Below are 14,931 nucleotides of genomic sequence, written 5' to 3' on the forward strand. Positions count from 1 at the left end.
AATGTAAGTTCTATAGAAATTTCAACTCCATATATGTAAGTCAAGAATTCCTGCATCTCATGGGTAACGATTGGTGGGTACAGGTCTCTCATTGTATAATATTGACATAAGAATACCATTACTGCCCATTCCTAATTATCTTTGAGAAGCTATTCCTCAGTCACTTTTATGAATTGACTATAATGCTTCTGGTGAAGGTGCTGTTTGAGTCAGGAGTTCCGGATTTAAATACACTATTAAATGAATGGCAAGTTGGTCCCAGAACCTGGTTAAATGCCCCTTTGGTGACTTAGTTTTCTCTGCTCTCCACCCTAATTGAGGCCAGTCTTTGGGTTCTTCCTGTTCCCTGGTTCTTTGCACTTCAGAATTTTTATTTTATCTTTGACATCAGTTCTTCAGTCATAATAACACATTGACCCACAAGATAAACACAGTGTCATTCTCCAACTTTTCATATTATTTCACCTCAATGATAATTTCAAGGTGTGCAAGAAAGTAAGCTCCACCCCTTACACCGGTACATTCAAAGTCTACTGTAACACTTACCCAACAGGCTGGTATATGTCTAGGGGAAAAGGAGATCCAGCCACACACCAACCCACCTCCCGTACACGCAGGTGCTGTGAGAATCGCGTTTATGCCTCGCGCCCGCCAACAGTATCAAACCCACAACAAATACCGGTATGAAATACACTTTAAAGAGTTTACTAAGATTAAAAGAGTATTAGGCAATACTATATATATATACAAGAAAAAAACAAAAGGCGCCAACTTATCAAAGTTCAGTCAGTTTAGTGCACATCGGTGGAGCTCATCCAGCGAACCATTCGACTCCTCGGTGGTCGTCCTCCCGACTTCCACTTCGGACTCCCCGGTGGTCGTCCGAGCGCACGTCCTCCTTCCTCGGCGTCTCCCTCCGGACTCCCCTCACACCCCAAGCCCGCGCAACCCCTCCCCCAAGTTCCCAGCCTCACAAAACACAATAACATTCCCCATTGATTAACAAATGAATACAATTACCATATCAGCCATGCTAAAGCAAAACAACGGCGAGAGAAACTTTTAACAAAGAAGCATTCCTACTCGTAACAAACCAAAGAAGCCCTTTTTAGTAACATACACAGGACATTGTACACTATAGGCAAACGTTTGTTACAGTCATGTGGCATGAAAGTAGACCCTTCTGCCCAACTCATTCATGAGAGATGAGTCATAACTACATCTGTCGGTCCAGTTGGTACATTGTGGGCAAGAGTTTAACCTGGCTGATGGCATGGATCTCAGTAAGTTCTCTCAGTCCTGTGTTGTACCCAGTGACAAACGCATAGACACGTAGAACAGAAAAGTTATGTCCCAATCAGGCCACTATTTTATCCAGCTTCCCACATGGGTTTGTGGGGTATGTGCATAATAGAGTCCAAATGAGTGAACATTTAAATGAATTGGCCTGAGGGTTATCTGCTGCCATGCCACTGTACAAATTCTTATTTACAAAGAAGCAACTTGAAATCTCTCCTAAGTTACACAGAGCAAGCCCCTTCAAACTCAAAATAGACTATGAACAGAAGGAAGGACATGCACCTTTCAGAACAGAGGCCTTCCATGGTGCCTTACTGTTAATTAAATACTTATTTTGAAATGTATCTGGTATTCTAAATGTAGAAATAGCAAAAGGCAGTTTGTAAACAGTGACATTTTAGCAATGAAATATACATAGATAAGATTGTTTTTTAAGCTGTAATGGATAAAATCACTCTACCTCATGATCCAGCAAAGTATCAGGTTCATTATGAAACTACTGGAAGGTTGATCATGAGGATGCTGCATGTCTGGTGGGTACAAGCCTGTGGCTTTATAACATTAGATACAGTACTGGTAGACACAAGTCTGTTACTGTATGGCATGGGTATAGTATTGTTACTATGGGTATAGTATTGGGACTATTTATCACTAGCATATAATGACACAGTACAAGTGGATCAGGTTAGTTTCACAGATTGGTGTCTTAACACTGGGATTTAGTGCCTATAGTGACAGGTCCGTGTTTAACTGACCTGTGTGTATTGTGTACAATTCTGTTCACCCTTTTATGAAAGAATATTGAGGTTTTGAAGGGAGTCCATAAGAGGTTTACCAGGGTGCTTGTCTGGATTAGAGGACATGTGCTAAAAGGAGAGTTTGGACAAATATGGGTTGTTTTCTCTCGAGCTTTGGAAGCTGAGGGGCAGCCAGGCAATAAAATTTATAAAACGATGGGATGAATAGACAGTCACAATGTCACATGCTAGAGGACATGCATCTAGGGTGGGGGGGGTGTAAGATTACTGATGTACAGGGCAGTTTTTTTCTTACAGAGAGTCATGGATGGAATGAGGTGCAGGGATAATGGTGGAAGCAGATATGACAGTGGCATTGAACAGGCTATGAGTCACAGGATTATGCAGAGATATTGCAGACAGAAGTTATTCTCTTTATTTTGGCATGGTGTTGGACGCAGACATATTTTGCCTGTATCGTATTTTCTATGGCGAAGTCAAGTCCATATTTAACACTGGGTTAGAATACTGGTGGGTACAGGGGTCATTGTGTAACAGTGCTGGTGGGAGACGGCACCGCTCATGGTGGGGTGTGTTGTAGGGTTAATTGAAGGGTGCAGGGCCCTGTGATCAGTACAAGCAATACCATAGATCGATCTTCTCATTGTTTGTGTGCTTGTGTGGTATAACCTTCATGATTTAACCTGCCTGCTCTTGCTGGCACCTTACAGGTAAAAACGGCGAGCTGCTGCCTACAACGGAAGAGGCAGAGGAACTGGAGCGAGCACTGGAGGCGGTGACCTCGTACACCGCCTCGCTGGAATGCCTGAGTTCAATCGGGGAGCTGGCGCACACAGATGGCGACGGTGACCAGGAGCTGTCAGGCAGAGGGATGGGCGTGTTTGTGGCCGCTGCCTCAGGGATCCCAGCCCTGGGAAGAGCAGTTAACAACGAGCTGGGAGACCTCCTGAACGGGCGCCTGTCCACCGAGAACTTCTCAAGCCTGGAGCTGGACGAGAATCTCCTACCCCCACCCTCGGCACTGCCCAGCCCAGCCAGTCAGGCGCAGGCCGCCTACACGTCACCGTCAGCAGCGGGCTTGGCTGGCCTCGGGGAGCGGCTCTACCCACCTGCCCACTTCCACGGGCTACGTGCTGATTCCAGTCGTGCTTCGCCCCGGGCCCAGGTGCTGGGTAAGGCCGAGGAGCTGCTGACATCACGACCACGCTGTGGAAGCGAGCATTCACGCTCGTCGCCCTATAGCAGCGAGCACGCCCCCTCACCCTACAGTGATCACGTGAGCTCACCGCCCTGCCCCCAGTCGTTCCCAGGCGATGGCCTGAGCGCACCATTCTCACCTGACGTCGCCTCTCTGCTGCCTGCTCACGTCCTGCCAGCTCAACTCGTCAATGCCCGGCCCCAGTGGGCCACCATCAGCCTGAGCGACCCAGCTACCTTCAGCGGCCTGGTGACATCCGGGCCTGAGGGCCGCCTCCTCTCCACCTCGCTCTCCACCCCTCACTCGCCCTCCTCCTTCTCCAGTGCCACGGCGCCTGGCAACACCGTGCTCCTCAGCGGTCTGAGCCACGCCAGCTTTGGCGGCAACAGCGGCGGAGGAAGTGCAAACCTGGCGCCCTCTTCACCTCCTGAGGTGTCGCCAGCCAAGCAGCCGCTGCCGCAGTTCAGCGCTGCCTTCGGCCCGCAGCTCGGCTCCCACAGCGGCATCCCCAAGGACGTTCAGCCCACTCACAGCTCAATCGCACCCCCCACAGGCTTCTCCGTAACTGTCTCCGCCACCAGCACGAACAATGCCACGGCTCCTTTCAGCCCCTCGCAGTGAGTCTACGCTGGATCATCAAGCGAAACAAGACCAACCCGCCTCCTGCCTTGCAAGTGAGGGTCGACACGTTGCTCTGACTTCTTTGCCCATACTGGTGTCTTGGAGTTGAAAGATTATCAACTAGTTTTATTGCTTAAAAAATGCCTTCCCGTGTGGCGGTCGAAGGGGTAAATGTATCAGGAACCAAACTCTGCAAGAGCGTAAACTTGTGACCAAGCAGAGATGCCAGTGATTCCTACCCTTAATGGTCAACAGAGCAAAAAATGATGAGTTATGCTCATTATTGTATTCAACCTTCCAAAAGGAACAAAAAAAAAATGCCTTTGTAAAGATTTTTTTGAACGATAAACACAGATCTCTTTGCACACCCGTTCACTTAGTATACTTCTCTTCCATACTGAAATATTTGAGAAACCTGCCCCCATCATTGGCATCTCTGTGGCAAGCAGCATTTTAGCAAATCGGCAGCCAGACCACTGCAGCAGTTGCCTGTGGCAGAAACGGCAGGCAGATTCCAGAACTCTGCCAACCCTTTACCAGATATTGCCATTGCTTACCTGGATATTTTGCCAAGCAGCCACCAAGTTCAGGTAACTTCTTTCCACCTTACTAGGGCCTTGTGTTCTTTTTGAAAAGGGGATTGGTGACATTTCTCCCCTTTCCTTTTCAGGGCTAAAAGAGCTTAATACATTCAGTTTGAGTATATTTTTTATGTAAATACATTAGTACATTTTATGATGACATTACTTATCTATAAAACCATTAATGGCACACTGTTAAGTATCAAACTCAAGGTAGATGTTTGGCTCATTGAGGCTTTTTATATAATAAAATGGACACATACATACCACAGATGTATACACACAAAGTTGTAGATCAGGTGCCCATGGTCTCTGCACAGACATGCCCCAGCACTGCTGTGACATTCTCAAGCAAGGTGTAGAACTAACTTATCATTTTATTTGGTAAAATTCGATCCTGAAACACTCTAAATTCTTCTGTGCATGGACTACTAGCAAGCAAATCATTTCACTCAGCAAGGACACCAGGGCAGGTTTTATGAATGCCATGTTTGTTGAAGCTCCAACTCCCAGGCTCAAAGCCACAAAAAGGAGTTATCTTTGCCATCTAGCTGAGCATGGCACCTTTCTCCAAAAACACCTTTCACCTTCCCTCTGCAGATTTCTTTATGCCTGCCCTTTCTTGAAGTGGCATACAGACATTAAGGCATCAATTATTTTTGCTCCAGTTTGTACATTTTTGTGAGTAGCCAGTCAGAGTTACCCTTCCCAAAATTGCAAGTGCTGCATCTGGATTAGACATAATCACAATATGAGATGTTCACTGAAGCTTTTGTTGCATTTTAGTTAGCTGGTAAAATAACCTTTGGTATTGGACAGAAAAGATAACGAGTGTTTTTCTAGGGATGTTGTGGAGTTAGCTGGGGTGGATATATATTTCTTCCATTTACTGGGACCCTTAAAAGCAGGGCTTTTGAGGTGTCATCAGGTCCTTATCTGCTTCAAAGCACATGGAATCCAAATTTGCTCTCAAACCGATCTATTACTTTTAATGTTCTCTGTGGCAAGTTCATTTGCAGTCTGGGGGTGCTTATCCCTGGCTTCCAGAATTTAGTTGTTTATTCCACTGCCTCAAGACCTGCAAAAACAAACTTGGATGCAAGTGGCACAAAATAAAGCTAGCTAAACTGTGCCATCCACTGCTTTCTGCAATGCATCCAGTGTCTTCTAATGCCAAATATGTCAGATTTTTTGAGAGAAAGTTTATTTATGTTAAAGGCTTTGAATATGTATAAAATATATCCAGTGGACTATATGCGTGTGCATCTTGTAGAGTTTTTAAATGGTATACTACAATAGGGTTACCCCAGTTTTAACATCTTAAGTTAATCACATGTACACACACACAAACACACACAATATTGTATATAATATATATTGTATCTATTTACAATCTCCAATGCTATCTCCTTCCTTGATTGCAACACATCTAAATTAATTTCTGCTGCTTCTCTGTTAAACCCTGTTTGTTACTACATCATCCAATTCCCAAAGCACTGTTCCCTTGTGAATTTTCTGCTCTCTCAGAATTTCCCATCCGCTTAAAAAGTAGATAGAGACTGAAAGAGCAGGGAAGAGTTTCATTGAAACTTCTGATTTGAGGAGCCATCACCATGCATCTTGGAGAAGGTGTGCAGGATTCCAAGTTGGCGGTTATTTCTTTTTTTTTAATACAGGTGACCTTGCTGCACATCCTATAACAGACCTGTGCCAAATATGTCTTGTGGAAGGGACATATATAAATAAAACAGATCATGCATTTCCAATATTCAGTTTTAATTTAAATACCTAAATTTAGTTAAACCGGATGCTCTCTCTCATCATGAAATATGCATTCTCATTATACTTAGTTGTTTACCTAATTGATTGCCATAATGAAGTGCTTTATTATTGTGTGTTGGTTTAAATCAAGTGAGATCTAGTTTAATAATGCTTTGTGTCAGATTTGGTAGGAGGGGAAGGAAGCAGTGAATTTTCACTGTTGCGCTAGCGTGGGACTAGCTCTGTTCAAGTGGTCCAGTTGCCTAGTAGGAGGAGAAAATTATGGGGGCTTTCTGCTGTCTGTTTCACATGAATGGACAACTTAAAGCTTGTGAAGTAGAGCGAGTGTAGAAAAGAATCACATTTGTAATTCTGGCTAACTGGTTTTACATTCCAGTTTGTTCTAGACATGGTATTCCTGTTTGAATTGTGGCTGAGGGACTGGTGTGTGTGTTTATAAGACCATAAGAGATAGGAGCAGAATTGGGCCATTCAGCCCATCGAGTCTGCTCCACCATTCCATCATGGCTAGTTTATTATCCCCGTCAACCCATTTTCCTGCCTTTTCACCATAATCGTGATGCCCTGACCAATCAAGAATGTATCAACCTCTGTTTTAAATGATTTGGCCACTACAGCCATCTGTGGCAATGAATTCCTCAGATTAATCACCCTCTGCTAAAGAAATTCCTTTTCATCTCTGTCCTAAATGAATGTCCCTCTATTCTGAGGCTATGCCCTCGGGTCCTAGACTCACTCACTATTGCAAATGTCCTTTCCACTTCCACTTTATCCAGGCCTTTCAATATTCAATTAGGTCCTGTGTCATTCTTCTAAACTCCAGAGAGTACAGACACAGAGCCATCAAATGCTCATCATATGTTAACTCTTTCATTCCCAGAATAATTCTTGTGAACCTCCTCTGGACCCTCTCCAATGCCAGCATATCTTTTCTTAGATAAATGGGCCCAAAACTGCTCATAATACTCTGTGCAGTCTGACCAAAGCCTTATAAAGCCTCAGCATTGCATCCTTGCTTTTATATTCTAGTCCTCTCAAAATGAATGCTAACATTGCATTTGCCTTTCTTACCACCACTCAACCTACAAGTTAACCTTTAGAGAATCCTGCCCAAGGATTCCCAAGTGGGTTATTGCCAGCAGTAATTATCTCCAAGCGGGGAGCCATTTCATCAGAACCCTTTCTAACAATTCTGACAAAAATAAACAGTTCACAAGCTTCCTCAAATTCTGCTGGTGCATTTCTTACCACTAATCTACTGCTTTGATTCTGGTTGCTACTTAACCCCAGTCTGTGACCACATGTCTATCACTCCTTAATCTGTGCCTCCTCCTCTGATCCCTTGGTCTGTGAGCTTCCCCATTCCTGAATAACAACCCCCCCCCCACCCCCGGGTGTATTTATGCATTTCTTCAATCAACCCTCCTCCTTCCCCATTCTGTTAATTTTATTGTCTTCACCCTTTAGCCTGTGTGTTTCTCTATCCTATTTCCTGGTGTGTGTATTTTGGTGCGGATTACTTCTGGGCTATTCTATCCATTATGATGGAATATTATGCTATCATTAAATTCCATGTGTTTTGGTAAGACCACCACATAGCTATAGAATTAGGGTGGTTTTGATTTTCAGCCTACTACACTAGGAAACTGCTGCTATGACATAGGTTGGAATTGTGCTTTGAATCTTAATTCTGTGCAGCCTATTATTGGGATCATCAGCTAATTGTGCAATGTGTTACTGTGTTGGGACCAAGCCACCTCCCCATCCCCACAATGAAGTTCTTGGTCAGTAGTCCCACTCTTCCAGCTATTTGTCAGTGGCCCTTCTCTAACAATTTTCAGATTATCTTTGAATAAACTACGATCTTAAATTATTCCATAGCATTTTATCCTGACCTCTAGAAGAGCTCATTTTGGTTTGTGTACTGCTTCCTTGGTAGCTTAAAAGAAAGAAGTTATCCCTGGCTTTTTCTTAATCATTTTATTAAAATTAACACACACTTGCTTTACTGTTTCAGTTTCTATAACTCTAGGGCTGAATTTCATGTCTCTGAGAGAAGAAATATTTGGTTCTTGTTTCTTGTTGCACTGATATAAGTGGTGTTACCTGACACATTTAATAAGTAATGGTCCTTCCTCCAACATTCATTGTGTTCAAATCATTTAATTTCTTGCCCAGAAAAGAACCACCTACTTTTGTTGTCCAGTTTCAAACTGTGCAGTCTTGGTCCAGATGCATTCACTGAACATTTATCTTGTTCATTATTTAGCAGCACAGGTCTTGTCAGATTGAAAGCTGTTTGCAAAATGAGAGGGGGAGATCTTTTGACAGAAGCTGTGATTGGCATGTGTGCACATCCTCAATGCTAATACAAGCAAAAGATTTACTCAAATATCCAATAGATGTGGTTTGGTCTGACAGACACAGTTGCCTATGGTAAGAGTGAGGATTAAGGAGATACACGTTTGCCACACTACGCTGTAACGTTGTACCACTGTGCTTCCACCTTCAGGCTTATGGAAAGAAATTGGATGAGTAGACTTTACTTGCTTTAAACAGAAATGATGCTGCATTGAACTACATTTAATATGGAAATTATAGCAACTCTTATCTGGATTTCTAACTTCTGAAATCCATGTTAGTGCCCTAAACAGCTTTCATTGTATGAAATTCAGCTTATTTTCCCATTTTAAGCATTGGTCCTTCTGCTTCGTTCTGCCCACTTCCATGATCAGCTTGCACAGTTTTCAAAAAGCTCGGTGGGCCTTATGTTCCCTCTGTTTGCTCAGGTAATGTTGCTGAAGTGGTCCCAGATGTTACCAAAAGCTCCTCTAACACCTGACTCCATGCTTTGGTTGAATTGATACATGGCATTTAAGGGAATGATTTAGTTCAGAGAGCTGTGGGGAAGTGTTATGTCACGAGGTTAACTCGTATCGCCCATACCTTTGAGATGCCTGGAGCACCCCAATGAATTTGTAAACAAGGCCAGAATTATTTTTTGCTCAGATTGAACTATTCACAAGACCTTTCCTGATATCTTTAAATGGGTCTGATACCGGCTTCCCTTTTACCATTCGGTCCCCCTTTTTGTTGAGGATTACGATCAAACTTGAAATTTTGCTGCATGGTTACATTACCTATTAGCATCTTCTAGTTGTTTCATTTGCCTTGTACCCATTGCCTGCCAGTAAGTAGTAGTTTCATTTGCCCAAATGTCATAACTTGGATGCTCTTTGTTTTCTCTTTGATCAAGAGGTTCCAGGCACAACATGACAAAACTCAGCGGAATAATTTCCTCCCAGCATTCTATTATAAAACCACATGTTGGGTCAGAGAACATTACAGCAAGCCAGCTCCTAGCTTGACTACATATTCACAAGGGATTCTACAGATGCTAGAGGAACTCAGCAGGTCAGGCAGTATCTATGGACATCATCGGGCCAGTCCTGATGAAGGGTCTCTGCCTGAAATATTAGCTGTTCATTTCCCTTCATAGACGCTGCCTGATCTGCTGAATTACTCCAGGATTTTGTGTGTGTGTCTGTTGGTCACATATTGGTTTGCATTGAAAGCTAGGAAAAAAACTCTGTTGGATGATTTTGAGTACCTGGTGTTTTGTTCCACCAGATGTGAAAGGCCAAGAATAAAGTCTTAGCCAATTTGGAGTGATTTATTTATAAATATAAGCAATGAGCTTTGAGTTATTAGCAACTAGTGTGAATCATTTGAAATACACGACAAGGTCACTCAGATGTTGGAATGGAGTGGGTAAACCCAGCAGTTAAAGCAACATTCTGGAACTGAATTCCCAAACACATGCTACCCAAAGAAGTGAATCGAAGAACTTCATAGGAAAAAAGCCATACTGAGTTTCAGTCAACACTTGATCAGATAATAACTTTTACCATCCATCTTTGGAAAGGATCTTTATATTAATTGCAGGACTCAGCACTACAATAATTTCTCCTTTTAGTTGTTATTTTTTCAAGCATGATTGTTATAATCTCAGGCTTGTCAAAGCACAATGACTTGTGTTTTTGTGCACGCAACTGTTTTCAGTCTTGTTTGTAGTACAAACTGAGCAGATTTGTGACAAGGAATATTTAATATTGGGATGAACTGTAGAGATGGTAGATAGTGAGCAAGGGGTTAGCTAGTAACTCTTCACCTTTAGGACAGGATCACACTTCATTCTGATAAAGACCCCCTCTATAAGGTGCTTGGTTTTTACAGTGAGCTTAAAACAACTTGGCTTAAGATCAAACTCGGTCAGATAAAAGTCCTCCTTGATATGTCAGTGATGATAAATCTGATTCTGATTGTAGTTTGGTCTACTTTCCAAAGACAGACAAAGCCACCCCCACAATCTCTGAACAAGAATGTCCCATCAGGATGTAGCAGGCTTATAAATATTTATAAACAGTATGAGCAAAAGTTAGTAACAAGTGAAACACTTTTAATAGTAAAACAAATGCACTGTTGAGTTGCAATCCAGCATTTGAATCATACTGTACCACACTCTGATCAGGCAATAATCTTCAGATCAAGGTAAATTTGACTCAATATTTAATTGAGACTTCACATTTTAAAAGGAACTTCTACCCTGCTGTGTAAAAGGAAAGAAATGCAGATACGTTGAATGTTGACTGCTTTTAACAAGCAGCTGATCACGGAGACATGGGTCATTGTGTGACTGTAACGTAGTCTGATCTTTGCAGCATACTGATTGGCTTGAGGATTTACTGCTGTCGTAAGCCCATCACTTCTTGTGAGTAGGACTTACTTTTCCAGTGGACTAAATGGCCCTGTTGTTTTTATTGGAACAAATTTGGACCGGGATAGCATATACAGATTGGCTCACAGTTGTCGCTTGTCCCTGACAAGTTTGTATGGTGTAACTTTGAAATAGAAAGGAACTGAATGAATACAAACTATAATGTTCTAAAGGTAAATCCCAAGTTGATAAATGTCTATTTTAATACTTCCAGCTCTTGGACCAGGTGTCAATTCACAGGTTGTTAGAGTGCTTTTGTTTCTTTTAGGCATCACAACATTTACTCTCTTTTACCATATATATTAATAGCAGTGTGTCAGCTGCAGGTTAACAAAAGAATTTACAATAAAAGATCTATTTTCTATCAGAGTTTACTTTAACAGAGGCAATATGAACTGCAGTAATTAGAGCTACAGCAAAGTTTCACAACAAACGTAAAGTTATTTCTCTAGCAACATACAGTGAATGGTGGGTAGTTTCATATATTATCAATGTATATGATGTCAGTCAAATCACCTACTGTAGTGTCTCCAAGCATAGGTGACAAGGAAATTAGTCTCACGTCTTTACTCTGCCCCAGACTTACGTTATTACTATTGTAGTCTTTTAATAATCTACATAAGAGCAATCTTCATTTTGTTCATAACCTGAATGGGATGACCTGGTAATTTATCCTTTTATTGACAGTGAAAGTCATTGCTTTCTCTAATTGTATATTTATTGATTTCTCAATGAAACCCTTTTTAGAACTTTAAAAAAGTTCAAAGCAAGTGATGCTGAGTGATAGATTCTTAATTTTCATACATATATATATATAAAATTTATAATATCTTATTTCTTATTAGGAGGAAAAGGTGAAGGCCTGTATGTTAAGCTTGTACATTGAGCATAAACATAAAGCCATCCTGACATTTTCCTCTTATGTTCTCAGGTTTAATATATTAAAAAATATAGGCAGGGAGGAGAGAATAGAAGACAGTTAGCAATGAGAGAATTATTTTTAATTCCACTTTTATTAGAATTTTGCAGGAGCTAAATGCCTAACATCCAGAGATGGTCTGTTTAAAAAGCAGCAGGAACAGAACAAGAACATAGAAGCTGATTTCTTATGGATGTTAATGGATGTATAGACTTGTGGGATTTCTCTTGTGATGTGCCACACTTTTGGCACAATAGTTGCCAGCTTCTCTTGTTGTTTTACTATCTTAAACCGAGGCAGCAATGGTTATTATGGATAAGCTATAGAGACCAAGTTAGAAGCACAAGTAGCCTGTGTTTTATATCACTTTCCCAACCGTGCACTGTACTTGGTGGGAATACTGTCTGCTCAGTAAGTCACAGGTATGGGAATACTTGTGCACAGCTCTGTGAAACTTCCAGTGATGTTTTTGTGATTTAAGGGCATGTAGTGGCAATAACACAAGTTGTATTTTATATAAAGTTGTGCATATAATTTTTAAAACAATAAACTTACAACTCACTAGAAGTAGATTTAACCAAACTCTAGAAATGTGTGTATGCAGATTAATTTGAGAGGCCTGGATTGTGTGACCTTTACCTCTTTCTCAAGCCCTTTTCCTTTACTAACCCTATATTAGAGGTCTCATCAGGGTTTGAAAATGTCACCCCCGAGAAAGGTTGTATTAAGGTGGAGACCCACTACTTGTAATCTCACTGTGCGTCTTCCTATCTTGACCTTTGAATGAGGTATGGTGTCGTGTGTGTGTGTGTGTGTGTGTGTGTGTGTGTATATATATATATATATATATATATATATATATACAGGTGTGCATGTCCATACAGATGAAATAACTCCCTCCATTTATATCCTGGGCCCCACTGCCTCATAATTCAATGTCCAGAACTAGGTTCTTCGATGAATTAGGGAGAATCCTTCTGGATCCATGGAAATTACATCATATTTTGTAGTTTCACTGCTGTACAGAGAGTAATGTCCCTGAAGGCAAGCCTGTGCATATAAATTGGATGTGACTCATGCTGGACATGTATTTTTTTAAGATTAGCTGGCCAAGCAACAAAGGCATCAGTAAAGCTTTTACTGTATCAACTAAAACAAAAGTTAGTGTTTCTAATTTTTAAATGGAAATTATCACTAATCCCCCAAAGTAAACTTTCATAAAGAAGAACTTTTGAGGTGTGCTGTGGAACGTGGATAACAGTTGTTAATCTATAATCCATAGTTTTCTAAACTGAATTCCTGGAGCGAAAAAGAAATCTCACTTGGGTTATCAGCCAGTTAGCTCTAATCAGACAAACATTCAAAAAAATCCAACTTAAAAATTTGCAGCAACTTTTGGATTCCGTGCACCTTCTGTCCTTTGGATGTCAGGAACCTGTGCAGGAGTCAAAAAAGCAAACAGCATGTTGTGCTAAAATAATCTGAACAAGAACAGAAACGGCTGGAAGTATTCAAACCCCATTTAGACTGAGAATAGTTCCCACCCTGCAACCTTCTGAAGGTCCTCAATAACATGCAGGCAGACTTCCATGTGCTTCTATCATTTATCTCAAAGCACTTAATTGTATTTTCAATTTTTCAAAACAAATGTGGGAAAACATCATTAAAAATGATGCTGATCCCTCATTCCTCTGAAGGAATGACATTTCAAATGATTTGTGCTAACAGGGATTGGTGATTACAGGTTTCATTTGATGCATTGTGCTCTCTTATGCCTCTTATTATGCATTTAAAAGGGCAATATTCTTTGAAAGCACTCAACATCCCTAGGACACATTGTAATTCTGGCTGGGAGAGAAGAAAATAAAATATTTAAAATCACTAATATTTCAGTGAGTAGCGTATCCAAAAGAAAATTTCTATTCCACCATCCTGCCCTGACTGTACCTGGTATTTGCCACAAAGTGCCCAGTTTTAAATCTCATCTGCTCACATTATTGTTATAATCCCAGCTCCGCAAATGGTTTATATCAGGGACTTTATGGCAAAAGAATACAGCACGTGGAAAAATACAACAGTCCTACAAAATGATTCAGCATACAAAAACAGAAGAGGTGGCTCCAATTTCTTATACTCAATGAATGTACTGTATTTCTGTTTTTAAATGATAGGGCGAGCTAATAATTAAATTAGTCACCTTTTGTTATTGTCCTTGTTTAATTTGTTTAAGGTATTTTTTGTATACAAAAGTTTACATTTTTTATGTATATTTTTCTGTGTACAAACTATGTAATATGTGTATAAACACTGTATGTAATATCTGTATATAGTGTGATAAATGATCTTTGTTTGAATGTATAAATAAAAACTTGCTGTGAAGAAAATTCAATTCACATTAATACATTACCAATCCCTTGTCCGTTTCACAGTAGTAAAATACCTCAAAGCACTTCAGGGCACACAGAGAAAATCTGGCAGCAAATCGGTTGTTAACAGATATAGGAGAAGCGTCTTGAAAGAAGGAAGAGGTAAAAGGAGTGAATTCTAGAAAGTGAAGTGTTAGAAACTGAAGGCAAAAACGATGGTTAGGCAAATAAATATAGATGTGTAAGAGAACATAAACAATGAGAAGTTAGGAAAGTTCTAGCTTGACCTGGACTTAACTTAGATTTTAACTTTGATCCTTACAGTGCAATATGTGAGATTTTGACACATCTTTAATATTATAGTCATGACTTATTAAAGAACCTCATTGGCTGTAAAAACACTTTAGATGTCCCACGAACATGAAAAGGGCAGCATTTGACTTAATTCCTCCTTCAAACCCAAGATTTTTGCTCCTCCATTGGTCCTGATGAGACTGATGATGTTTCCTAGAACCCTGCACGTTGTGTTTGCTGTCTGCACTGCTTTCCACCCTTGCCACTGCCTCTTACCCCCTCTCCCATACACACTGCTACCTAAGCGGTTTTAAAACCTTCAAATAGGTAAGTTTT

General features: G+C 41.0%; 1 protein-coding gene across 3 annotated transcripts in view; it reads left to right on the forward strand.

Moving 5' to 3' along the window:
* Nucleotides 1-14,319, forward strand: part of ino80db (INO80 complex subunit Db) — a 133,938-nt gene extending 119,619 nt beyond the window's left edge. For all 3 annotated transcript variants that reach the window (XM_073046518.1, XM_073046520.1, XM_073046519.1), the window contains one exon: nt 2,768-14,319. In XM_073046518.1, the coding sequence (XP_072902619.1) occupies nt 2,768-3,876 (1,109 nt within the window). In that variant the 3' untranslated portion in view covers nt 3,877-14,319. The remainder of the gene's footprint in view (nt 1-2,767) is intronic.
* The last annotated feature ends 612 nt before the right edge of the window (nt 14,320-14,931 follow it).

The sequence above is a fragment of the Hemitrygon akajei genome, chromosome 5 (genome assembly GCF_048418815.1).
Source record: "Hemitrygon akajei chromosome 5, sHemAka1.3, whole genome shotgun sequence".
NCBI classification, from domain to species: Eukaryota; Metazoa; Chordata; class Chondrichthyes; order Myliobatiformes; family Dasyatidae; genus Hemitrygon; species Hemitrygon akajei.